This window comes from Lygodium microphyllum, chromosome 18 (genome assembly GCF_053477565.2).
Source record: "Lygodium microphyllum isolate KBCC chromosome 18, Lygodium_microphyllum_v1.1.10, whole genome shotgun sequence".
Classification (NCBI taxonomy): domain Eukaryota; kingdom Viridiplantae; phylum Streptophyta; class Polypodiopsida; order Schizaeales; family Lygodiaceae; genus Lygodium; species Lygodium microphyllum.
This window is the reverse complement of record NC_141152.1, coordinates 14,070,840-14,098,121: the sequence shown is the minus strand read 5'-3', so window position 1 is coordinate 14,098,121 and position 27,282 is coordinate 14,070,840. Positions and strand designations below refer to the sequence as shown.

Below are 27,282 nucleotides of genomic sequence, written 5' to 3'. Positions count from 1 at the left end.
CAACCAATCAGATTTTTTAAAACTATTTTCATTTTAAAAATACCTTACAGTTACAAAGAAATGAGAAACCACAGGAATGAAGGAATGGCCTAGCCTTTGGCATGCCACAAATACCGAAAATCCTCAAAAGCCAATGACAAAGTCATATGACTAGGCCAGCATTATGGCAGCTTCATTCAAACTCAAGAAGCGATGACATCTTGACACATCAGCAAATCATCTTGCTAAAATATGTGTAAGACTAGAAAAAAGTAGCATAACATCTTCATGTCTATCGGAGTGTGCCATGTACTACTGCATAGGAAATCTTCAGCTTGAGAAACAGTTCCTAAAATCCAATAGCTCATAATCAGAGATTCCAGTAACCATTACATTCCGATCCACTAAACATTTTTCCGAGTTTTTAAAATATAAGATACAAATTAGGATTGCAACCCTCTCTTCTATGTATCTTAAATCTATCCCTCTTAGTGTGAGGGATGCTTGCAGAGGGTATAGCCACTTTTGATCTCTGAGCAGAATAAACATCATCGAATTGTACAATGCCCTGTGACCACTTTTCAGTCTTCGTGTGGCTCGGTTTGCCAAATCAGTTGTCATTTTGATGGTCTTCTGTGAAACTTAGCAAATATGTTATCTCCAATGTGAAGGAACCTCCAGAACTTTCATCTACATATTTGGCATATCATTGCGAATGGGGACAACCTAGACTCGATAATATCTTACTTTTAGTTGTTTTCTTCCCTACCACTTGGCCATGTCAGATTCTTGACAGGTTTGAGAATGTTCTCCACCTCCTCAAAAACGTCCTTATCTAAATGCTGCCCTTTCTCCACTTCTACAGCCACTCGCACATTCTGTCTAACCTGCTTTGCATTGCATTCAACTCCACACATTAGCAATATTTCCATGAAAAGTATCCTACTATTCAGTAATCAGAATAAGTCGCTAGCATATATACTAAATGAAAGGTACAATGAAGTTACAATTAACCTGTATGCAGCAGGTTGAGTTCCTTTGCTAATAAGAGATAGATGCAGGAAGTCTTAACATGTAGCATGTGGTCTATTTATGCTGGTGGATATGTCTTGGATGTAACCCTTGTAGTATGTGGTCTATTTATGCTGGTGGATGTGTCTGAATGTACACAAACAACAATGTGCCAAGCACTGCTACAAGTACAAACAAATCTAAAATCTCAAACCAGGCATTGGCTGATTGTTAGAAAGGAGGTGAGGTTCACAGATGTAATTGAAAGCAGCAGCAGAGATATTTCAAGTCTAAATAGCAATGCTATTAGAGTATATAAGATGAATACTTGAGGGTAACATGCCAAAACCAGATGTTGCATACACAGCATGTGCTACTGCTACCTACAACTTATAAGTATATAGATGGGAGTGGATACATCATACATGAATGATCGTACAAATAAGAGAAGTGTGGGTGTGTGGGCTTGAGAGAGAGAAGGTTGAGAGAGAGGGAGAGGATAGAGAGAGAGGGGGAGAGAGAGAGAAAAAAAAAGAAAGGAGAAAGAAAAAAAGAAAGTTGTACGCTTAAAACAGAGTAGCCAAAAAGTGCCTATTTTTTCATACTAAATTGTATGAATACATACCGTACGGATCAGTCCGTACTACATACACAGAGAACCCTGTGTACAATTCAGCCACAAGCCTTGAATCATACTCCAATTGCCATATGAAAAAACTATGGTGTTTGGTATAATGCAGTTCACAATTTGTGGACAACCAGACTCTGTGATTACAAGTTGGTCCTGAATTGCCTGGACGATCTATGCTCAGTGATTGGACTTGAGGATGAGACCTTCAAGTAATTGGAGTCAATATTTGATCAGTGGAGAAGCTGTTGTGCATGAAGAATGTTTATTTTAGTGCCAAACATTTTGTATGAACCTGAAACTCACAGATTAAAGCAAAAAATCACCTAAACCTAAAACAGTGGAACTCAGAAGCTGGAAGCTGAAAACAGGGCTCCTAAATATTATTTAAAGAGTACATGCGGCTGCATGATCCATCATAAACCAGATCTACCATTATTTTTGTTGAACGAAGTTACCAGGGAATTTAGAGTTAGGATTATCAGTGACAGGTTCGTCTAATGGCCTTTCCTCAAAGAAGAATTTGTACTGTTGTTCACCATCAGGTGAGGCTGGGTTCCCAATAATTTAGAAGGTTTGGTGAAGCTAAATTTCATCTGGTAAAGTTGATCCTTCCTTGGAGACATCAGTGAAAGATATCTTCCGGGGCCAACAATTTTTTGTCTTCCAGGCTAAGTTTTTCTCTGGACATGTCTACAGGCTCCAAAAACCTCTTTTTGTCAGCTGATTATTCATGACATATCTTCTCCAGACTATGTGTATACTTTTAGACAGCACTTCAGGGATTTGGGATTTTGAGGTGTCATCTAAGGACTACTTCAGTAAGCTGGAAGCAATCACTGAAACTTTTGGTAGGTAATTGCCCAATATCTTGATTGAAAGACTAAGAAAGAGAATATGTCCACATCCCCAAAGGCCTATACCCTGGAGTTGCACAAACGCCAAGGGAGTTCCATAAGTTTCTTTCCAGAGCGAATAAAACACAAAACACAATTTTTTCATAAAGGGATTTTTTTGTTCTAAACTTGGGAAGAGGTTTTAAACCTCTATGGAACTCTCTTAAACAAAAAATGGTCAATTGGGCAAAAGGGAGTCATTTGAGCATAACACATTAGTAGTTACACATCGATTATTGATGTATATCAAAGTTTAATCTTTACACAAGCTATACTATGATTCACACTCAAACATCACAATTCATACACGTGTTAAATAGCCCACGTGAAACGTGGAATGGATCAAGGTACAATGTCATGATTCTCATTGCAAAATAAAATGACAAAATGTCAATGTCATGGCGACGTGCAGTTTTGAGATGCTTTAATCTTGCTAATAATATTTAATTAAGATATTAATCAAATGTGCGAGGTTGTTTAGCACATGTGATACACATGGTAGCTATTTCATGGTAACAAGCCAAGGACCCTAATGATGCATTGGGTGCCAAAGGCAAAAGTTGTAATAAGTTATGTCTGACAAGTGCTAGGTGATACCCAGTGTCAAATTTGGGCCTATATCAATTTATTGGCCACTAATCTCAGTGGCGACATTAGAAACTAGGCATTAATTAATTAATTGATACTAGTCTAAGAGTCAAAAACTACTCAAGGATACTTGGAAGACAAATTGACCTAGCCAATCTAATTATTGCCTAGTGGAATTAATCTTATGAGCAATAGAATAATTATTAAATTGATTTTTAAAATTAATATTTTGAAAATTAATTTAATAAGCTAGATAATACTAGAAAATGGGATTAAAAGACTGCCACTTGGCAAAACTTACCCATGCAAGTGAAAAAAACGTTTATAGGAGCTGATAGAGTCTATTCCAACTATTGTGAGAGAGAAGGAGGCTGTTAGAGAGCAAGGAGAAGTTACTGATGTGATTCGCAATCACCAAGGATCATTCCTACAGCAAGTGACCACAATTTGGAGCCCTCCAAGAGCAGGTAACAACAAGCCAAGGTCCTTCTCCTGCAAGCGATAGTATACAAGAGGGGCATCAATCTTTCTGGTAATCCTAGACTGTAGATAATAGATTCCATGGCTGTTTGAGCAATAGTTTTTCAATGTTTCTCATGATGAAACTCTGAAATTTCTGAAATTTCTCTCTCTACAACATTCTCTCTCATCCCCTAGTTATCTCTCAAGTTATCTCAACATTTTCCACTAGTTTGAGCCATCAGAGAAAGAGATTTCAATCAATCATTGTTGTAAACCCTAATTTACAACAGAAATTAGGGTTTGACAACCACCTCGAGATGCATGCTCAGAATTGAGGGCCTAGGACTTGAATTTCAACAGCTGAAATCGAGAAATTTCAGAAGATTTAAAAGGCCAGCCAACCAATATCAGATTTGGAACTAGATTTGTCTTTCAAGGAGCAAGGTGAAGGCCAATCCCCAAGCAAACCAAGGGGCAAATCGGTTTGAAGACTTGGTCAATTTCGACAACAAGAGGTACTTGGATTAGTGGAGAATATCAGAATATCTTAGTTTTACTCCTTCCATTTGCAATATAAGATAAACAAATATTGCAAGGGATACCAAACCAATAGGGTCTCCAATGTCCAAGATTAAAGTGATAAAGTATACATTTTCAGTTTATGTGAATTTTATGTTTGTTGTAATAAGTACTTAATCAGGTTATTTACCACTCTATCTAGGAGAAAGACTAGTTTTAATAAAAATCCAAATGAACCATGATATATTATACACAATCCATAAATGAGACAAGTCATTTAATCAACTCTCCAAACAAGAATAGATACTAAAGTGATCGACTCTAAAAACTAAACAAAATGCCAAAAAAATAAGTCTCTCATTCAAAATCTTGAGTCCTCACAAGTCACTACTCAAACTCAATGTCGTTGTCATCATCATCACTATCATTGTGGGCTGCTCCATGGTCGTGCTCATCTTCCTCACTGACACTCCACATCAATCAACATTTTAGTAAAGTAATGCTTCATTGTTTATTTTTTAACTCACATTTTTTACTCTAAAAAACATTTATTACTTCTAAAAATGTTTTGAAAATTTCTAAATCAAAGAACCGCATTTCTTTGCTACTATGGAACTTATATTGTAATTTGCAACTATAATAACCATGGTTACTGAGATTGAAAAGTGGACCTCTATCTTAATATTGAGGTTCTAACTAGGAAACCAATAGAAGCATTGCATACTAACTTGCCATCTAATACAACGGAGACCATTGTCGACTGCAACAATATTACAATAGGTTTGTTTCTCATGGAGTCTACAATTTGAATGTTTAAACATCTAAAAACTCGAAACGTTTTGAACTAAGCTGAAGACTACTGTGGTGGAGGCTGTTGAAATACTATGTTTGAAAAACCCCACTAAAGAGGTAGAGTCAACATGACCTACCAACTAGCAATGGACTCCACTAGTAGCACTGCAGAAAATCCATTAATGATGAACTAATACTAGTGATGACAAGCATTGCCAATTAAATCATGAAGTAGAAGGAATAATTTCAATCTTATGAAAACTATCATGAACTCCTTGGTTATGAAAAATCAACATCAGCAATGGAAAGATTCTTCCATAAGCATCACGGTCAAGAGTAATGATACAATGTAACATTTGTTCTAGATCAGATATTCGAACTAAGAGATTCCCAAAAAAGCACCTTGATTTGTTTTCAAGCTCTAATTCAACTATAGCCCACTAGCCTCATGGAAAGAACAGCATACTTGCAACAAAAAAGAACAAACCTATCTTACATGAATAGAAACATGTTTGACTTTTAGCTTAGCACCCCCTCTTAAGCCCAAAACTTAAACTAGAAGGGACTGCAAGCATAGCTCATCCCATGTTTTTACCTCCAAAGACACCCCACCCCAAAGCAACCAAGGCATGGTCAATGGGTGTACATCGACTACCCAAGGACCTACCAAGATTACAAAAAGGCTCTAGTTATTTTATCTCAAGAGTCCAAAGAGTCACTCCGGAGAGGCAAGGGCACCAAATAAAGGGTGCTCATCGACTGCCCTACCAAGACTTGCAAAGGCAATATATTAAACCACCTTGAATTTTTTCCTTTAATGAAGTAACTATGTCTATGGGAAAAAATAAGTGATGGCAAAATCCAACATCACAAAATAGAAGACTATTCCAACCACCTATCCAAGGTATCGATGGCAAAGTATGAAAGGAACCATCAATGAAACAACTCAAGATTCATTCAAGGGTGCTCTGCACAATGAGATGCATACATGAATGCTACTTTTAGTGCCATTAACATTTTCACAATCCATCATGTGATTGCATCATTGACCCGTGATGAGTAGAAGCTACTAACCTTCTTTTTGAAAGTGTGATTAATTTTTTTACTTTTACAATTCAGTATAGATCTTCTGAGCCTTGAGTCTTTTTTTCAGTTCCTATCACCCCTCAACCTTTGATCCCATGCTACCAAAGCATTGCAACTACTTTGAGTCATAGGGATGAGTTCTACACAACAAGACTATCAAAAGTTTGGTATACTTTGACATCACATGAGATATCATCGTACTATCCCCAACTATGTCTCTTCTCCAATCATTGCCAAGCATTTTTCTTCTTCTCCCTCTTACCTTCACTACTTGCAAAGCTCTAGGAGTCTACGGTGTATTAGTTTATCTAAAGGGGCTAGGTGCACATGCCTCATCACATTCTATAGTTAGATCTTCGCATGATAATTTAGATGATGATCATGCAATACAAAGGGTAAATACATAGGGAAGGGAAGTTGATGTTGAAGACAAATGCCGAAACCTATAGGTACTAACTAAGTGAAGGGTAGGAATCCCTCTCAACCATAGATGTTGATGCCAAAGAAGAAAGAGGAACCAAATCTCGGTCTTCGTGTGGTGTTGAAAACCATGAAGCACCCCATCTGGAGGAGCTAGGGAGAAGTAGTTGCCGTGGTAGCATCAAGAGATATTGCAAGATTCACCTTGGGAGGAGAGGTTCGTACTGAAATCCTTCAGTCTCAAACAAAAATAAAGCTAAAATGAATAAAAACAAAAGTAAGAAAATGTGTAAATGCAGTGAAAAACAAATGAAGAGAATGCTAAAGCTTAAGTAGCCTAAGGGCAAATTAGCCTACAAGCCCGACTAAATAGCCTAAGCAACTAAGAACACTGAGGAAAATCTAGCCTAGCCTAGAGTACCCTAAGGATGCTAGTCTAAGTGCATGTCCATCAATAGGTCTCTACCAATGAAACTCATGGTAAGGTGGGGAAGTGGTACTAGGAAAGGATATATGAGGAGACCTTGAAATGGTGGCTAGAAGTGCCTGTGGTGAGAAATTGAATGGGGTGGGGTTAGCAAACAACTCACCCAATCCTTCAAGAGACTTATAAGGGTGTGCCACTAAGGTGGCTATGTATCAAAAGAAACACTAGCAATCAATGCAACAACTAGAGGCATAGCCCCACTCGTCGCACAATGCTCCCAAAGTGTCTCCATTGTGGTGGAAATATCTGATATACATGAATTCATTGAACTCCCTTTCTGTCATAAGCCCCATATATTTGGCCAAAAAGGTAAAGAAGAGGTTGATGCATCATCCTCCTTGCTAAGGCCATAATGTCTCCTCAAACCTCCATAGATAAAGACGCCGGAAAAACCCACTATGATCCCAAGAGGAAGAAGTCTCAGACATTGTGATGTGCTTACATGTCACCCGTGTATCTACTTAGCACTAGTTTTGACACCATGTGAAAATATGCTAGGCTTTAGATGCATGAACATGACCGAAACACTAACTCATACAACAATGCAAAAACACAATACGCAATACACAAACATGCAAACAAAGAAAAACGATTAATGAACGAAAGATTGTACAAGATACTCAAATTCAAGGCTGTCCAACAGCTGATGACTCTTGTGGGAGTGGACTAAGGGAGTAGTCGATGAGCGGATTCCACCAAAGACAGATCCCAAGGACTGTAACCACAAGTGAGAGTTGAGATGATGCTGAAAATGAAAGGGCAACCGTTGAAAACCAAAACATAGCAGTCTGGAGGGCTAGAACGGTTTAATGCAGCAATGTACCAAGTGCACAGCCAATCACACACAATAGTATGCAATTGGGTGACACTTGCCAAAGGGTAGTTAGATGTTGGGGACCCTATGTAGTAATAAAACACAGGCTGGAAACTACTGTCTAGGGTGTTGGACAGCAGGCAGCTTGCTGCAGCAGTAAACGCAGCAGCCTGGAGCAACAGTAGTGAAGGCACCTGCTGAAGGAGAGGTCGCTTGACTATAGGGAAGCAGTTGGAGTAGACAAAAACCAAAAACAGGGCGCCTTGGACTGATGATAGTGTGGCAGCAGTGAGTTGGTGGCTGAACCTACAAAAGAAGGGATGAAAAAATTGGCTGGGCAACCTCCTAGTTGTAGATGTGGATCCTCCCAAAAGTAGGGGTTTGGCTTATGGGACAGAAACTTTGGTAATTAGTGATTTTTGCAACTGTTATATATAGCTAATGAAGATTTAATGTGTGTAATGCATCTTTTTAGCTTAAGAAGATGATCTTTTCTAATAGCACATGAGTACTACATTTTGCTCTCTCTACTACCATCTTTCATCTTTTAGTGTCTATTCCAACATCTCTACCCAAAGGATTGCATTTCACTCCCTTCATAGTGCAAATCCTTCACGGTGCTGCCAACTAATCAACCAAAACAATACAATCATCTCTCAGCTCGGTTCTATTATATCAACACGATTCATTGTTCATCATTCTTCATTCTTTGTTTTTGTGTTTTCTTTTCACAGTGTTTTACATACACTTTATGCTTCTCCTGCAACCCTACCATTTCTCAACATGATGTGATTTTCTTCCCTAGAGAAGACTATTGAAAAGTGTTGAAGGTTGCTCAACACTCCCTCCCAAACCCAAAAAGGTTGCCATGTGGAGTGAGAGACAAGCTCCAACCCTTTAGATCTAAAAGGGCTCGCCCCAAAGAGACCAAGGCATCATGCCAAGGGTATCACTTCGAACTACCCAAGGACCTATCAAGATCATAGAGGTGGTGAATACCTTCTTTTAAGTCACCCAACTAACTTTGTTTTTTCCTTTTTATTTTGAATTGCCTCCATAGCTCATACATAAAAGTAAGACCAAATGATACACAATCATAATCAAGGGGTGTTGGCATAGAGTTAAGAAGAAATAAAGGAGAAATGTAAAGGATGATAAATACACAATGTATGAGTTTTTACCTTAGAGAGATGCTTATTCTTGTAAGTTTTTGACACATCCAAGGTTCAACATATAGACACAATGCAAATGCAAAGTGGCAATGCTTAAGAGACTTGCTCATACAACAAGGTGCCACTCAAATAGTGCCCTCATGAGGGAATTGTTCACATGAACAAGCACCCTTTTACAATGACCAAATAATGAGATGAAATGCAATTCTATATGCAATGCAAAAGAAAATATAACAAGGATGGGATATCGAAGCCAAAGACAAGAAGACAAAGCCAAAACCTACATGTACCATGTGGAAAAGCAACCACATTTGAAACCATGGATGTCGATATCGAAGATAGAGGAGAAGTTGACGCCGACTTGTGGTATCAAGAATCTAATAAATGATAAAAGCCTAGAGTATTTGGATGCAAAGGGTAGACAAGACACTCCCCAATTGGTAGAACTAGAGGAAGAACCAGCCACCAAGGTAGCCGTGATGTGCTCATAGTTGATCTCAAGAGAGGGCTCCAATGCTAGTCAAGGATCCAACCGCTCAACCACCAAGGTAGTAGTCCACCTAACATGAAAATATAAAACTAGGAGTAGTAACTAGTGTGAAATGATCGAAATACCTTGGCTAGAATACCAGACACTAGAGGATCCCAAGGTAAAGGAGTCTAAGCCATTATATATTAGATTCGTGTTGCTTGTGCAAACCAATCTTTTCACAATAGCCACAAGATACTCTTAGAAGAGTATTAGCTCTAATACCATGTGAAGATGTGCTAGGATTTGCACAAAGAAAACACGTAGAATGTACAACTAGGACTAAAACACAATAAACTCAAACAAGAACACAGAAGGAATGAACTTAATGATTGTTAAAATGAAATGAATGAAGAAGATGATACAAATGTGTGGGTGTTGAGTGCTCAAGGAGCAGAGATATCCAACAACCAATGACTCTTAGGGAGTAGACTAAGGGAGAGTGTCCAAGTGTTATCTTGCATCCTTGGACCCCAAGTGCAACAAAACCACCAAGAATGAACTAAATGCAAAAGCTTCGAACTGAAGGTGATGAAACGCAGCCGCTAAGGGCCATTTGTAGATAAAGATTACTGAAATCTGGTGTTGTGTGGCAGGAAAAGTCCAGATCTCCAAGAGGTGGCTAATGGTAGATAACTGCTGCAGATGAAGTAGACAATGCTAGACAACAACCTGAAACTGAAAACGCAAACTCTAAAGTAGTGACAGCTGCAAAACTGGTGGAGTAGGCTGCAGACTGAAATGTGTAGGATTGCCCAATGGAAGAGGATCCACAAACACAAAGAGAGAAGGGAAGAGAAAGACTGCAATGAAAGAAGAGAATGGAAGGAGAAAATCTGCACTAAACTCTGATAGGAAGCTGAATACACTGACTTACCAATCCCTGCATGCAGCCCAAGAAAACAGTGAGGGCACCAAATCAGGCTGATGACAGAAGGCAGCACCAGAAGAGGGAGAGTCCCAAACGCCAGTGTGTGTTGAAACCTGCAAAGATGAATGACTAACCAACTAAGGGGGGCAAGCTGTCTTTGTGATGTGCAAGCATTGAAGTCCCCAAATCATACTTACAGAGGACTCCCCGCCATCACGTCGTGTCGCTGCCCCCCCGTCTCCAACTGAACTACCGCCTGCGCCAGTCCTCCCCCCTGCGCCCTCCCATCAGTCTTCCCCCCTCCTGCTCGACAGTCCTCCCCCGCTCAACAGTCTTCACCTCTCCGCCCTGCTGCCGCCTACCCGCCTTGCGCCCACCACCTACCATGCGGCTGCCTGCTCTACGCCCCCCCCCCCCCCCCCCGCCTACGCTCCGCCTTTTCCCTTACCAACCCCTCGCCCGGTTCCCCCCCTCCTCGCCATCGACTCCCTCCCCCCCAACCTCCAGTTGCTCCCTCCCCCTGCAGCAACTCCCCCCCCCCCCGCCCCAGTAGCACAACAGTGTGATAGGTAGGTTCCCAACAAGGACACACAATGGAAACCCCTTGTCAGACGCCAACGCATTCTACGAGTGCCCTCCAATCAAACACCTTGCGCATCATCCTCTTTGAGGAACAGCTCTTAGCTGTCCGTGCCACAAAGCTAGAGTTAAAAGAAACAGTGATCTTTGGTCAGGTCATTGGACACTCCCCATCAAGGGCCCAACTGCGGGATTGGCTCCACTCCACATTGCTCATTGGTACAATGCAGACCGTGGAGGCAGTCCTCATGGGCAAAGGGATCTTCATGGTTTGACTCACCTCTATGGACGCAGCTTGTGAGTTAGTGGAGAGCTCGCCCTAAGCCTCCACAAAGGGGGTCATTCACATGGTTCCCTGGTATAGCAGTTTCACAACGGAGACATTTGCGCTCCACAATAGATTTCTCAGACATCCAATCACCTTACTTTTCCCCGGACTGCCAATAGAGTACCGCCAGTTAGTGGAGGACTTTGGACGGCTCTTCGGCACACTTCTTCCTGCCTCTTTCGCGGATGCAGTGACAGCTGCAAGAGTCCCAAAGGTACGAGTGGTAGTGAAAGACACAAAGAGTACACCCGAGTTCCTAAAGATTGAGGCAGGAGGTCACTCCTTTAGGCAGTAGGCCATCGTGATTGGGCAACTAGGGCAATGTCTACGTTGCCATGACTTTGGGCATCATGCAACAGTTTGCACGCGTTTCGGAGCCAAGGCGACTCCATCGACAAGCCCGCAGGTGGATGCTGACGGCTTCACACGGGTCTAGAGACAACAGAGAGGGAGATAGCACAGGGGGCTGCAGCCAACTCCTCAGACACAGCCTCGTCAACAAGGATCAGGAGGGCAAGCGACCCCCCCCCCCCCCACACCTAGCAGAGCACTCCACAAACCCCCCTACCTGCCCCACACACCAGGACCGTAGTCCCCCACATCCACCACCCGTGCCGCACAGACTACCTCACCTGAGATCCCACAGCCCCCACACCCACCCCCCCCGACCTCCCATGGATTCCCTACTGACCCTGGCCCACAACCCCCCCCCCCCTTCCAAGGCCACTAGCCCTCCCCCACACTCACCACGCGCCTCTAACCACCCCACCATCCCTTGATCCTCTTCCCCCCCACCACCTCCCTTGTCAAGCACCCCCCATAATTCGCACCCGGTACAGGTGATCCCACCCAGACCAACCCCCCCTCCCACAGGAGGTGATAAGCCACACACACCCACATCCTTCTCACACCAACAGTCTTGCCCCCCCTCCCCCCACAACCACCAGCTGATTTTCCCTTACCGCCCGTCACACCTTCCCGAGATAGGCGCAACAGTTACCACAGGAGTTCTTTCGCAATGGCCCGTGGTCTTACCTGCGGGTTGTGGAGCACGAAGAGTTCCCACTACCTCTAGAGGTGGGGATCTTCGTAGTGCGTAAGTCAAGGAGGGGCAAGGTCTATCTACTAGCACCACCGGATAGACCAAACCATGCCTTTTTCCTTCAATCCTCTCACTCAAGGGATTGGACGATGACACAGATAGAGGAGGAGGTGAAGAGTCACGTGGCAGACCACATCTCCTAGTGGATGGGAAAAGAAGGACTAGCTTTGTTTGCACAACAGTAGCTAGGTTGCACAATGGACATTAACTAGTGGATTGGTGTCGAGGTCCCACACTTGAGCATTATCTTTCGTGCCCCTCCACAGTGGAGAGCTCCGATGGACGTGATCAAGAGGCCCCTAGCACAGGCGGCCCGTTTTTACTAGTGTACAGAGTCAGGACTCTCAGCTTGGTTGATAGATGCATTGGTAGTACCACCTGGAGCATCTATCACCCCCATGGTCTGCTCGAGGGCCACCATGGGGGACTGGAGTTCGTCGTCCATGCCTGCGGTAAAGCATACTTGTATGCCCCATAGTTCTTCTTCCTCATTAGTAGCTTCCACACCGAATAGATGCCTGTTTGGTCAATCACAAGTTTCCCCATGAGCCTGCACCTAGCATCCTGGAATGTGAATAGTCTCCACTACAGTGGGGCACATGGTTCCAGAAAGTTGATTGTTCAGCAGGAGTTGCGGCCGGCCGTTGCGGGACGGATAGACATCCTGCTTCTACAAGAGCACAAGTTCACCTCTGCCCAGGCCCATCGGGTAGGGAAGGTTCTCCCAGGCAAGTCATACACCTACTAGGAATACACCATCAGTGCCCACGGCAAGATTGGAGGCATATGCACCTCTATTGGCCCGGAGCCTTACCACTTGTGTACGGGATTATGGGGTGATTGTGGTAGGGAGGGTTCTATGGGTCAAGTTGGATATTGAGGACTCGTGCATCGAAGTCCTCAATATCTATGCTCCCACTGAGGTCAAGGCACGCACCAGGTTCTGGGTGGAGATTACAACAAGACTCCCAGAGGTGGACTCTTGGATTGTTGGAGGAGACCTCAACAACCTAGAGGCCTTAGAGGACCAGCAAGGTAAAGGCAGAAACTACCACGGCATGGCTAGGGAGGAGCAGGAGGCATGGGAGGTCTTCCTACTGGCAGTAGGAGCTCGCGATGCTTGGAGAGACCCAGCGTTCCACAAGAGGGAAAGGTCGTTGGACTTCTCATGGGGATACAGGCAGCTAGGCAGAGCCTTGCTAGAGCGGTTGGATAGGTTCTATGTGGGAGTGTGGGGATGCTCTCGCGGAGGTTAGATAGAACAGTTTCCTAGAACCACTCTGTCCGATCACTGCCCGGTCCTCCTGACACTTGATCCCCTAGCATCTTCCCTAGATACACAATCCTGTCGGATCCCTAACTCGATCTACAAGAGAGAGGAGGTGAAGAGGCAGATTGAGCAGATTTGGACAAGGAAGTGGAGCAAGAGGGACCAAATCGCAGAGGAGGTTGCAAAAGTCCTAGCCGCGTCGAGCAGTATCTGCCAAGAGGCAACCCTACATGCCAGGCAGCAGTGCTGGGAGAAGGAGAGAGCACTCCGGTGGGACCTAGCAGCTACGCAGAGATTGCTACAGGAGACACTAGGGGATCCCATCCTCCACGCACAAGAGGTGCGCACACGAGCAGCCATCGCCGGCCTAGATGACAGGTGCTCAGAGTTCTCATTTTGCACCTCAGTAGCCTTCTAGACGTGGAAGGGGGACACGATGCGCAGGGAGTTCTTTCAAGCACACCACTCAGGAGAGCAGATACGCAACCTTCGGGATCAATATGGGAGGATTCACTCTAGAACGAGGTGATGGAGATTGCCACCAACTATTATAGATGCCTCTTCCAGCAGGAGACAGCCTCAGCTAGAGGACAGCGTTGCAGACAGCAGCTCTGGATCACGTCCTGTCCCTCGTCATAGAGGAGATGGGACGCTCCCTCCTAGCCCCTTCACAGAGAAGGAACTAGAGGAGGCTTTCCACACACAGGACGGGCAGAAATGCCCAGGAGAGGATGGCCTCTCTAAGGCCTTCTTCACCACGTACTAGGAGGTGATGAAGGACCCCTTACTGATGGCCTTCCAGGAGATTTTCACCTCAGGACAGATGCCAGCGAGTCTTTCGGCAGGCCTTATCAGTCTTCTCCCAAAAGGGGGAGACTGGTTGGAGCTTTCCTAGTGGAGACCAATCACCTTATTGTCAGTGGCCTATAAGGCACCGGCAAAGATGATTGATAGGCAACTGTGCCCCGTACTTCCAGACATCATTCATGACACACAGACAAGCTTTGTCCAGGATAGGACCATCCTAGACAATGTATTCACCTTCTTTGAGGCAACAGAGTGGGCTCAGCACAGTGGGCAGAGACTGGCCATTCTACTCTTGGACTTCAACAAAGCTTATGACAGGATGAATTGGGATTTCCTAGAGGGCACCATGGTGAGGTTGGGTTTCCCCCACGCTTGGATCCGTCGGGTCTCCGCACTTAACAGATCAGCCAACAGCAGGGTTCTCATAGGCGGAAGGTAAGGGGAGGAGTTTCGGCTACAGAGATCGGTCTGGCATGGCTGCCCCCTGGCCTCCTACCTGTTCCTACTCTTTGCAGAGGCAATGTCTCACTTTCTCAGGTCACGTGTGAGCGGATTACATGGCCTCCGACTTCCAGTGTGAGAGGAGACTGAGTTGCTAGACTCAAAGTATACAAATGATATAGCACTTTACATAGAGGACGATGAGTTAATGCTGGAGAGAGTGAGGCTGGCTCTTGAGGTGTTATGTTTTGCAACGGGAGCAAAAATCAACAAGCAAAAGTCGGTTGGTTTCCTCAAATACCCGAACTCTTGCACGGAGTGAGGCGTCCACCTGGGTGAGCAAAGGGCAGACCGTCCATTACCTAGGATTCCAAGTGGAACTGGACATCATTCCCGCCCAGCAATTTTTTCCAATCCTCAATTCTATTCAAAGGAAGCTGACCTACTAGAGCACGGCTCGCCTCTCACTAGCAGGCGGAGTCCTAGTGGTTGACTAGGTCCTCCTAGCAACGGCCTAGTACATCGCCTCGTGTTGGTGCTTCTCCTCATCCTGTGTAGTGCAGCTTCACCGCCTAGTGTGGAATTTCCTTTGGTCCGGGTCAGACGGTTCCAGGGATTCCAGGGCTAAGGTGGCATGGGCGACCATCATACGGCATCGGTCAGAGGGAGGGCTTGGGATCATAGACCCAGAGTATCAGAGTATGGCCCTCTTGGACAAGCTAGTTGTCCGCGGCCTCACACCAGGAGGGCAAACCTGGAAGATCCTATTACAGGAGGGTCTTTAGGATTGTAGACCGAGGCTTGGCGGTGAGTGGAAGCCATCCCTAAAATGGATCTTCACATCAGCCCAAATCACCCCCCCCCCCAATCACCTTTCCTACGCAGCTTGCTCTGCGTGTAGCAAGGCTTCCGTAAGGCCCTAATCCGGATCCTTCCCAGCTGCCAGGAAGAGATAGACCGTCAACCGGTGGTCTGGAACCCCCAGGTCAAAGATCGGGAAGGGAGCACAGATTAGCGAGCGCCCCAACATCTTGTGGGCTGGTTGGGAGGCCGGCCCGGCTCGTACCATCAGGACATAGCAGGAGGTGTACAAGATGGTGGACGAGGAGGTAGTGCAGCGAGTATCAGGCTGCCAGAGAGGAGTAGAGTTGAGGAGAAGAGAGATAGACGCAGCAATACCTCGAGAGTGGCTTGCTCCCCCGATACGAGAGCCAACAGAGACCAAGGAGGTATGGGCCACTAGGTTTTTACCAACAGGCATTCCCCTATAGGTGGCAAGTAGAGTGGGCGGCGCTCCACATGGGACTTTCTTCACCGTACAGGAAGGGGGGGCGTCTGGCTCTTGACAGAGGGCAACAGGATGAGAGGATAGCTGTCCTTTCATGGAGGAGAATCCAGGTGATTGGCCTGCACGGGAAGATATGGCGGCTGGATCCTTTTGTCTTCTAGACGGAGCTCAAGGAGTGGCACCTTTGGATCTGGGAGGGAAGGCCACTTGATGAGCTAGAGTGGGATCCAGAAGAGTGGCTATGGCTGGCCACTGCGGTCGCCAAGAAGCCACCGAGGTTCCTGGAGTACACTGCAAGGATTGGCAGACACGTACTGATGCAGGAGGATATGGAGTGGGCGCCGTCACGTAGCAGGCGCACTGGGCGGAGCATAGCATCACGAAGCCTTTCCAATGGATCTTCTGGCGCCGCCTATGGGATAGCTAGAGACCGAGGAGGGTATCATATTTCTTATGGCTAGTGGCACATGGAGGCTTAGTGATGGGAAGTTGGCTTGCAAAGATGCAGGAGGAAGATTGTAAGCGTTGCACACAGCAGCCTTTGGAAACCCCAAAGCACTGCCTTTGGTCGTGTGAGATGGCATAGCTCGTGTGGAGAGGAGCATGCCGCATCCTTCATCGTATAGCACCCAGCCTTGGATGTATCTCATGGGGAGCTTTCTATTGGCAGGCAATCAGCGAGGGCCATCACCTTCTATAAAGACCGGGATGCAGGACGTGATATTCATTATCGAGGCAAGGTCATGCACAGTGGTCGGTTTGGAGGCTCTACCCACATTCGCCAGGTACTGGAGCCCACAATAGACCACTCTGAGGTATGGGAGATCATAAGGAGTCTTACTGGGTGACATATCTGGAAAGCACGATGTCAGGAGGCTTTCGGCAGAGAGAGACTTTCAATACAAGCGACCTTAAGAGAGCTCTGGACCTCCATCATCCACTCCCTCCATGGCCAATGGGATCAAGTGCAAGGCGAATCCAAGGCTCTTCAAGAGCTTCGAGGTCATTTCATGCACACTTGGGGCGGCCAGGACCTGTTTTTCATTATGCAAGCAGGTAATCCCACATGGGGATATACCCCCACTCCGTTGTAATCAGTTTTTTTAAGTAATATAATCAACCACATTTTACCTACAAAATAAAGGAGGGGCAAGCTATATATAGCTAAATAACCAAAAAACTCACCCACTGCAATGTAGAAGTGTCAAAATTTGCTAAAGAAGGCTCCATCTCATGGATATGAAGAAATACGAACTCATGGGTAACATCTAGTGAAGAGGTAGAGGAGGGCTTATATCTTTTAGAGCCATCCTTAGCTCTTGAATGAAGGTGAGGGTATTTCTTTCAACACTTTTTTTCAAGATGAGTGCCCTTCCCACAATATGGACGTTTGGCTTCTCTAAATCTATGTCAAAGCCCAAGGAAGACTCCAAATGCTAAACCTTCTTCTTATTATTATTATTGTCCTTCTTGTTGTCCCCTCTCGAACCTACAGTAAAAGATTTCGTAGATCCACTAACTCCAATCTCCTTAAGCTGCTCTTCATGCTTCAAAAGAAGCGGTGCTAACTCCTCCCAAAGAATAGTCTCTTGTACTTTGAAGGTTAATAGACTATTGTAGAAAACATCATACTTGGGAGACAATAGATGAGTAAGAAGGATTATCGCCACATCCTCTAAAGATATTGTCCAACCTAGGGGATGCAAGTTCATCTTGCATGTCTTCCATTGTGGTTAATATGCTCCTACATAAAAGGGGAACCATCAATTGAGAGCATCCGAAGTTTCTTCTCTAGGGTGATGCAATGGGCAAAGCTTAATGTACTCCTGCATAGAAGGGGAATCATCCACTGACTCCTGAGAGCATCTGAAGTTTCTTCTCTAGGTTGATGCAATGGGCAAAGCTTTGTCTTCTAATGGTAGAGAGGCTGACTTTGTCCACACTTTTGTTGTGGTCTGAAGTCTGTACACATGAACAAGGATAAAATCTTGTAAGCTCATGAAAAGGCAAGACCACATTCTAAAATTAAGTCAATCCCATAAAGCAGCTTGGTTCATCAAAGAACCGATGTGGGAATCCCCCACTAGACAGGGAATAGCAATGGTAACAAAATCCTAAATATCAAAGGTGTTGAGAATATACTCCACTTATATAACCAAAGGGAGTAGTTCAACCCATCAAGTTGATCTTCTTTAGGTGAAGAAGGAAGTATGGGTACTTGAACAATAGGTGTCATTATAGCTATGTGAAAGGTAAAGCCCCAGTGGAAGCATACAAGAGGAAGCCAAAGTAAAGCAAGAGCTATGGAGAATGAAGCAAGAGAGTAAGAGAGAGAGAGACACCATATATGGAAACTCCAACAGTCACAATATGTGACTAGTCTTCCCTTATTCAATAGCCACTGAAAAAATAAAGAATAAAGTGGCAATGATGGGCGTCTGCTACCTGCAATGTACAGATGTGCGATCACGGTGTGTTAAATAAATACAGGGCAGCATAGGCATAGGCAGCTTTATCCCCAACAACCTCCCACTTAAAGTTGAATGTGCCTCTAGTGAGAAGAGAACAAGAAAAAGTGACAAAGTACAAATGTACATAAAGTACAACAGGATGAGAACTAGATGCCATCTATCCTACGGCCATCATCTTCTTAAAGAAGACAAAACACTTCGCTGAGAGACTTTTTATGAGCAAATCTACAAGATTCTCATCAGTCAAGATCTTGGCGAGCTCAACATACTCGTCCTCTACCACCTCCTTAATGAAGTGATAGCGCATCTCAATATGCTTTGTCTTCGCATGGAAGACCGGATTCCTGGCCAACTGAATAGCACTTGTAGAATCTAAATGCAATATAGGAGTAATAGTAATATCAAGGTTTATCACCAGAGACGGCCTAACCATAGGGCCTCCTTGCAAGCCTAAGTAGCTGCAACATACTCTGTCTCAGTAGTAGATAAGGCCGTGCATTTCTACATCCTAGACATCCAAGAAACAATATCTCCAATAAAAGTGAAGATATACCTAGAAATGGACTTCCTACTATCTGCATGTCCTGCATAGTCAGAGTCAATGTAACCCACGAGTATAGTATCCTCATCACCATAGCAAATGCTCACATCTGCAATGCCTTTCAAGTACATCATGATATCCTTTATGGAGTCCCAATGTCGCTGGCCAAGTGCAGCCATATAGCGTGCCACAACTTCCACTTCAAATGCTATGTCTCAACGAGTGGCTATCATGGCATACATCAAACTACCCACTAGTAATACAGAAGGGATCTTGGCCATCTCAACCTTCTGCTCATCTGATAAGGGACAATCTGCTTGACTAACCTTTATGTAGAAAGGTAAAGGATAGCCAATAGGCTTAACATCCTACATATGGAAATACTTAAGGTCCTTTTGTATATAGTCCTTCTGTGACAAGTAAAGGAGCCCCTTAGAGGGATCATGCATGATGCCAATACAAAAAATATGTGAGGTTTGTCCCATGTCCTTTATCTCAAAGCTCTGTTTGGGCAGACTTTTCAAGGTATCCAACTCATCATGAGCTCTCTCAGCAATCAACATATCAAAAACATAAAATACCAAAATAATAAGGTTGTCATCACAAGCCTTCTTAGTGTAGAGGCACAGATCCATATCACTACGTGTATATCCCTATGAATACATGAAAGCACTAAACTTGTAGTACAATTTCCTAGGTGCTTGCTTAAGGCTATGCTCTTTCTCAACTTACACACTAGGTAATCCTTGCCTTTTTTCTCAAAGCCCTTAAGTTGCTACATATAAATCTCATCATGAAGGTGCCCATGTGAGAGCCATCTTCACATCTATCTGATAAAAGTCCAAATCTAACTGCGTAACCAAAGCCAATACTAAGCATAGGTTAGTCATCTTGACCACAAGAGAGAAGACCTCATCAAATCAACACCATGCTCTTAAAACCCTTTGCAACCAATTTGGCCTTATATATTGGCTTAAGGTGTCCAAGGATACTCTTCAACTTAAAGATCCATTTGCATGGCAAAGTACGCTTTTTACTAGGTAAGGGAACCAAATCCCACATATGGATTTTTTGCAATTAGTCATACTTTGATTGCATGGCTCTCTCCCAAGAGTGACTATCACCTCAATGCATGGCCTCATTCTAGGTAAGTGACTCACCAACATCTATCACTATAGCATAGTTTATGAAGGGTACGAACCAATCAAGCTGACATCCATCTCTGGTAAAACATTACAAAACACGCTATTGCGCATGTACATCCTGTCCAGCATCATGATCATGGACCACTAGAACATCAATTGCAAGCAGTCTAACTCGCTATGCAGTAACAAGCGGCTCCTTCTAAAATATCACTTTGTATACCTCAACTATCTTCTCAGGCTACTTATGTATCTTCTCCTCATAGAGAACAACATCATGGCTATAGATGACCTTCCTAGCCTATAGATCCCATAGACAATAACCCATCTCACCTACATCCTCGTAACCAAAAAAGATGCATTTCATTGATTTAGAATCCAGCTTATTGTCTTTGTCCTTGAAAACATGGCAAAAAGCCTCATATACAAAGACATGCCGAAACCAGACTTCCTTCTTGGAATGGGTGGTGATAACCTGATTTAAGAGTTAATTACAGCAATAAATAAATGCACAGAAAATCAAATACACACTTTACCATAACATTCTTGGACAATAGACTCCCTATTGGCCCCAAAACTGGTGCCCCTTGCGGTATTTATTTAGCTTTCATTCAATTGGAAGGAGTACAACTCGAGATTCTTCAATCTCCTCTTGCTAACCAATTACTCTTACTGTCATAAATGACCAGAAAGCCTTTTGGGTCATTTGCCCCTTGATTCGCCCAGGACTTCTTCTCCAATTTGACCCTTGGCTGGCCAAATGCTGCCCCAAATCAATTCAGGATGGGCTGGCTCCTAAAATCCCTTGATAATTTTCAATTATCAGCTACTGATTTCAGTCCCTTGAGCCTTCAATCTCTGGCACAGATCCCAAGGTGGCTGCTAAACCCTAATTTCTGCTGTAAATTAGGGTTTACTGCAGAAATTACAGATCAGCCCACCAAAAATGGCTGAGATCTCCTCCGAATGGCTGAGAATTGCTGAGAATGGTTGAGCATAGGCTGAAGGAGATGAGAGAATGCTGTAGAGAGAGAAAATTCTGAGATTTGTCGTAAGAACTAATCAAAATCAGCTGCTGCCCTGCTATACCAGCCCCAAACGAATGCACCAACAACAATAGGAGTATCAGAGATTGTGATCTTCAGGAGAAAGTGCATCAGCAGCAATTGTCAGCTTCCCAAGGTCAAGAATATGCAATCTCCATCACCAAAATGGTCTCCAATGGCTAGTAAATGGCCCCAAAAGCTGGCAGCAGCAGCAGTCCAACACCTCTTCCCAACAGCTCCAAAATGAAAAAACGAGATTTCCCTCTCCCTTCAGCCCTATTTAGCCTTTCCCCCACTTACATGGGAAAGTTTTGCCAAGTGGCAGCTTTCTTAATCCATTTTCAGCAATTTCCAGCCATTTAATTAATTTTCAGAATTAATTAATTCTGAAAATTAATTCAACCCTTAATCCATGCCCAGAAAATTGACCTTGCCCATCCAAAAATTAATTGGCTAGGCCATTTGCAACCCAAAGTGGTCCCATGCATTAATTTACCCTTGGACAAGCATTAATCCATTAATTAATGCCTAGTCCCTAGTGTCACCACACTGACACTTAATGGCCAATCAATACTTCTAGGGACAAACTGACACCAAAATTCTCCTAGAATCTAACAAGTATAACTTGTTACAACTTTTGCCTTTGACACCCATCTTTTTCACAGGGTCCTTGGGCCTTCAACTATAAAAAAGTAGCTTGCACCTCACATGTGCATCTTTTAATTGCACATTTGATTAATCCTTTAATCAAATGTCAATTAAACTTAAGCAAATCATGAAATTTTCACGTCCTCGTGACAAACCACCCCCTTGAAATCCTTGCAATCTTCCTCGATTGCACTGTAATGTGTCAAAGCAAACAATATTGCACTGGAATTTTCACAAGGCATCATAGCCAACACAACATTGGCCACTGTTGGCTAACTATCTCTTATGCCCACCATTTGCTGAAAATTTCCAGCCAGCATAAACATAGCATAAAGCTCAACAATAGTCCAGAACTGTTTCCAGAAACTCATCGGATGCATCCCAAACTCTTGTTTCTCAACAGTGCTCACTACACAACCATAGTAAATCATAAACCGAGCCGAAACCATGGCTGAATTGTCAATGGCATTCAGTACACATGCTGCTATCCATAGAACCAGCTGAATACCACTGAAACTAATGATCATACACTGAAAACCAGCACTCAGTAATCAGTCTCTCATGATCATAACCTGATGCAAATGTACAGTTTCAGAGCTGCAATGAAAACCATACCCATCTGCATACATACCACAGTGACTAGTACACTGAATAGTGACCTCATGGCAGATATACTGTCAGCACAGTACCTTGGATGCATGCTGAATACATCCGAGATCCACTATACACGAGAGCAGTCCATTCCAGGAGGAGTGGAAGTGCTACCTCCCCCTTCAGTATCAGGTGGTACTCTGGACCCTTGCCCTGCTGAACCTGAAAGAGCCCACCCGATCCAAAGTCGGCTCTAACTGAAAGGCATCAAGATAAAGCTGCAACAACTGAGGATGGTCTGCCAAGTCATCCTCTTCCATCCATTTAGCATCCATTGGTGAACAGTTGTGAAACTTCACCCGATAGCTTATGGAAGCTTTGCCTTTGACCTTTTCCCTTTATGTGCCAAAATCTGCTCGGATACCGATATCTCATTCAGCTCCTCTACATTGAACTGAATTTCAGCAGATACATCCTTAGACACATCACTATAAAAAGACCTCAATAAGCTCACATGAAAGGCATAGTGTATCCGCTAGTGTAGAGGCACTTTCCATGATAGCCAGCATTAAACAGAGCATTTGCATGACCAGCACTTATTCCTTGAGCCCCAAAAGCACGACGAGGTACCGATGCTTGCCCATATGTGTGATTTTGCACACCAGGCATCATACCGATGCCGCCATACATCGGATTATGCATTCCATGAGCCATACCCGAGTACATTGGGTTATGCAAGCCATGCATTGGTTGCTGAAAGTTATGGGGAGGTGTGCCATACATTCCCACATTCGGTCGCTCACCCACCATAGCATGAAAAATTGTGCTACCACCAAAGTACGCTGGCTGCCCCAAATTCTCATGCAAACCTTGCTGTCCAAAAACCATAGGATCAGCATTCACATCATGAACTTGCATTTGCATTTCTTGCCCAACTGGCACCAACTGCTTTTCACCATGAGCATCTTTAGGAGCATCTTGAGAAGGCTTTGGCTTGTTCTTCGGTGCATCTTGCTGTCCCGAAGTTCTAGAAGAGGATTTTCTCTTCTTGCCCTTGTTGTCCTTCGTAGGAGTGTTCAAAAACCGAGTAAACTAAGGATCTTTTGCCAATTCAGCAAAGATATTGGCTGCTTCCCACATTCGATTCTTGAATGCAACATCGAATTCCATTTCCCCTTGCTGATCACCATCATCTTTCTGCATTGAGGGTCCAACATCTTGGCCTTCAACCACATTTTCAGCATGTTGTCCATGATTCGTGCCTTGTCCAAGATCAGGCATTGCATTTCCTTCTTTCACATGTGAATGTGCATCATGAGAGGCATCATTACTGCTTGATTGCATCGCACTGTATGAAGACATCTTGCTGTAATTTCTCAGCTGAGCACAAAGATCAACACTAGCACAAACCTTTGGCTTGCAATCAGGTGCCTCGAGCCCACCAGATCAAGAGATTTGATGTATCTCGACAATGGAACCATGAAACCAACCTTACTTCTTGGAATGGGTGGTGATAACCTGATTTAAGAGTTAATTACAGCAATAAATAAATGCACATAAAATGAAATACACACTTTACCATAACATTCTTGGACAATAGACTCCCCGTTAGCCCCAAAACTGGTGCCCCTTGCAGTATTTATTTAGCTTTCATTCAATTGGAAGGAGTACAACTCGAGATTCTTCAATCTCCTCCTGCTAACCAATTACTCTTGCTGTCATAAATGACCAGTAAGCCTTTTGGGTCATTTGCCCCTTCATTCACCCAAGACTTCTTCTCCAATTTGACCCTTGGCTGGCCAAATGCTGCCCCAAATCAATTCACGATGGGCTGGCTCCTAAAATCCCTTGATAATCTTCAATTATCAGCTACTGATTTCAATCCCTTGAGCCTTCAATCTCTGGCACGGATCCCAAGGTGGCTGCTAAACCCTAATTTCTGCTGCTGTAAATTAGGGTTTACTGCAAAAATTACAGATCAGCCCGCCAAAAATGGCTGAGATCTCCTCCGAATGGCTGAGAATTGTTGAGAATAGCTGAGCATAGGCTGAAGGAGATGAAAGAATGCTGTAGAGAGAGAAAATTCTGAGATTTGTTGCGAAGAACTAATTAAAATCAGCTGCTGCCCTGCTGTACCAGCCCCAAACGGATGCACCAACAACAATAGGAGCATCAGAGATTGTGATCTTCAAGAGAAAGTGCATCCGCAGCAATTCCCAGCTTCCCAAGGTCAAGAACATGCAATCTCCATCACCAAAATGGTCTCCAATGGCTGGGAAATGGCCCCAAAAGCTGGCAGCAACAGTCCAACACCTCTTCCCAACAGCTCCAAAATGAAAAAACGGGATTTCCCTCTCCCTTCAGCCCTATTTAGCCTTTCCCCCACTTGCATGGGAAAGTTTTGCCAAGTGGCAGCTTTCTTAATCCATTTTCAGCAATTTCCAGCCATTTAATTAATTTTCAGAATTAATTAATTCTGAAAATTAATTCAACCCTTAATCCATGCCCAAAAAATTGACCTTGCCCATCCAAAAATTAATTGGCTAGGCCATTTGCAACCCAAAGTGGTCCCATGCATTAATTTACCCTTAGACAAGCATTAATCCATTAATTAATGCCTAGTCCCTAGTGTCACCACTGACACTTAATGGCCAATCAATGCTCCTAGGGACAAACTGACACCAAAATTCACCTAGAATCTAACAAGTGTAACTTATTACAACTTTTGCCTTTGACACCCATCTTTTTCACAAGGTCCTTGGGCCTTCAACTGTAAAAAAGTAGCTTGCACCTCACATGTGCATCTTTTAATTGCACATTTGATTAATCCTTTAATCAAATATCAATTAAACTTAAGCAAAGCATGAAATTTTCACGTCCTCATGACACATGCAAATAAGAACATTATGGAGGTTTTCCAGACCATAACTCCTCTGTAACCTAACAACCAATAGCAATGCATAGGGATCTATTTATCAAGTATATGGCAATAATAAGAAAGCATTTTCACTTCTTTTAAGGACATATACCCAAGGCAACAATGCCATAAAGATACAAGTGCTATATCAATCACAGCCAAAATATGGTCAATAGATCCAAATACAAGCAAGGAATAGAGGCTACCAACCTTGGCACCTTGAGCAAAGACAAGATTCCCATGGGTAATCTTCCATGCGAAATCACCAAAAGATACGCGATATCCTGCATCATGTAACCCTCCAATAGAGAGCAGGCTTTTAATCAAAGCCGAAACATGGCGTACATCATGAAAAACAAAAGTGTTTCCCGAAGTAAACTATAGTCTAACATCACCAATGCCAAGTCATTTCCTAGTCTTACAAAACTTGTCATGTTGCAATAGGAATGAAACCAATCCTTATGCGGCATCACATGAAAAGAAGCCCCGAATCAAGCAACCAACACTAAGAGAAAGGAAATGGCGCATCAACCAACTAACAAGCATCAAGTGAAGAAGCTATCAAGATGTAATCATCATCAGACTCAAGCTCCAAGTTTATCATCGCGCATCTTATAGCACTATGGCCTAATACGACCTTGCTTTCCATAATAATATGTAAGAGAGACCTTATGACCATAAGACTTACTATGAGACTGGCCGCAAGATTAAGACCTCTATGAGTCTCTACCACGGCGGTCATTATCACTCTGATACCAGTTGAAAGGTAGAGCCCAAGTGGAAGCACACAAGCAGAAACAAGAGCTGTGGCAAATGGAGCAAGAAAGCAAGAGAGACACACCGTATATGGAAACTCCAACAGTCACAATGTGTCACCGACATTCCCTTATTCAATAGTCACTGAAAGAATAAAGAATAAAGTGACAGTGATAGGCACTTGCCACCTGCAATGTAAAAGTGTAAGGGTCACGGTGTGTGAAGTAAACACATGGAAACGTAGATATAGACGGCTTTACCTCCAACACTATACGAGAGTATGCCTTGCAAGAATATGGAGAGAAGCGGAGGGAGAATGGGGTTCCCATCTTCTCAATCTAACTAAGTGAGAACAAGGCTCTAAATGTCGAACTTCACACCGCTCTTTGCAACAATCGAACTAGGGTGATTGTCTATCAAGAGAAGAAGGGAGATGCTTCTTTTCAAAATTGTCAAAAGCATCAAACTAGTAGTAATCCATCTTTGAAAACCTACAAACACACTAGATGTAACCAACCTTCTTTCCGTTGGATGGGTGGTAATTTCCTAATTACAACTTAGTTACACTAGTAACATTTATTACAAAACTAAGAAATGCAAATTAACTTACAATCTTGGACAATGGACACCCTATTGGCCCCAAAACTGGTGCCCCTTTCAGTATTTACTTAACTTAATTGAAAAAGAAGTTAATACACAATGGGATTTTCCCAATCCCTTTTGGTATTCCAACTCCCCTTGCTACCCAAAATGACCAGCAAGTCTTCGATCTGATTTACCCCTTGAGTCAACAGTCACTTGGCCTTTACTTGCTTTGATGGAGATGAAAAATGCCCCAAATTCATTGATTTGTTGGTCCCTCCACTTGAATTTGACTAAAAACAGCTTCAGCCCTGTTGAATCCAAGTCTTGGAGCTTTCAATTACTGGCACACTTCCCAAGGCTACTGCTAAACCTTAATTTCTATGCAAATTAGGATTTACAATAGAGAAATCTAAAATTTCTCAATCTTTGGTGATCTCAATTCTGTAATCTTCGAAGCAAGGCTGTAGAAAGGCTAGCAGGTAGAGAGAATGCTAAGGAGAGAGAAAATTTACAATT

At 43.6% G+C, this 27,282-nt stretch overlaps 1 protein-coding gene across 7 annotated transcripts in view; it reads right to left on the bottom strand.

Annotated features, from left to right (window-relative positions):
* Window positions 1-221: 221 nt before the first annotated feature.
* The window catches only part of LOC148020604 (NAD(P)-linked oxidoreductase superfamily protein), a 47,067-nt gene continuing 20,006 nt past the window's right edge, over window positions 222-27,282 (bottom strand). For 4 of the 7 annotated variants that reach the window (XM_087698388.1, XM_087698387.1, XM_087698386.1 and 1 more), the window contains exon 7: window positions 222-866. In XM_087698388.1, the coding sequence (XP_087554514.1) occupies window positions 729-866 (138 nt within the window). In that variant the 3' untranslated portion in view covers window positions 222-728. Of the gene's footprint in view, window positions 867-1,615; window positions 1,864-1,953; window positions 2,543-4,524; window positions 4,547-27,282 lie in introns of those variants that run through there. The other 3 variants (XR_015694569.1, XM_087698389.1, XM_087698390.1) reach the window with 3 other exon arrangements.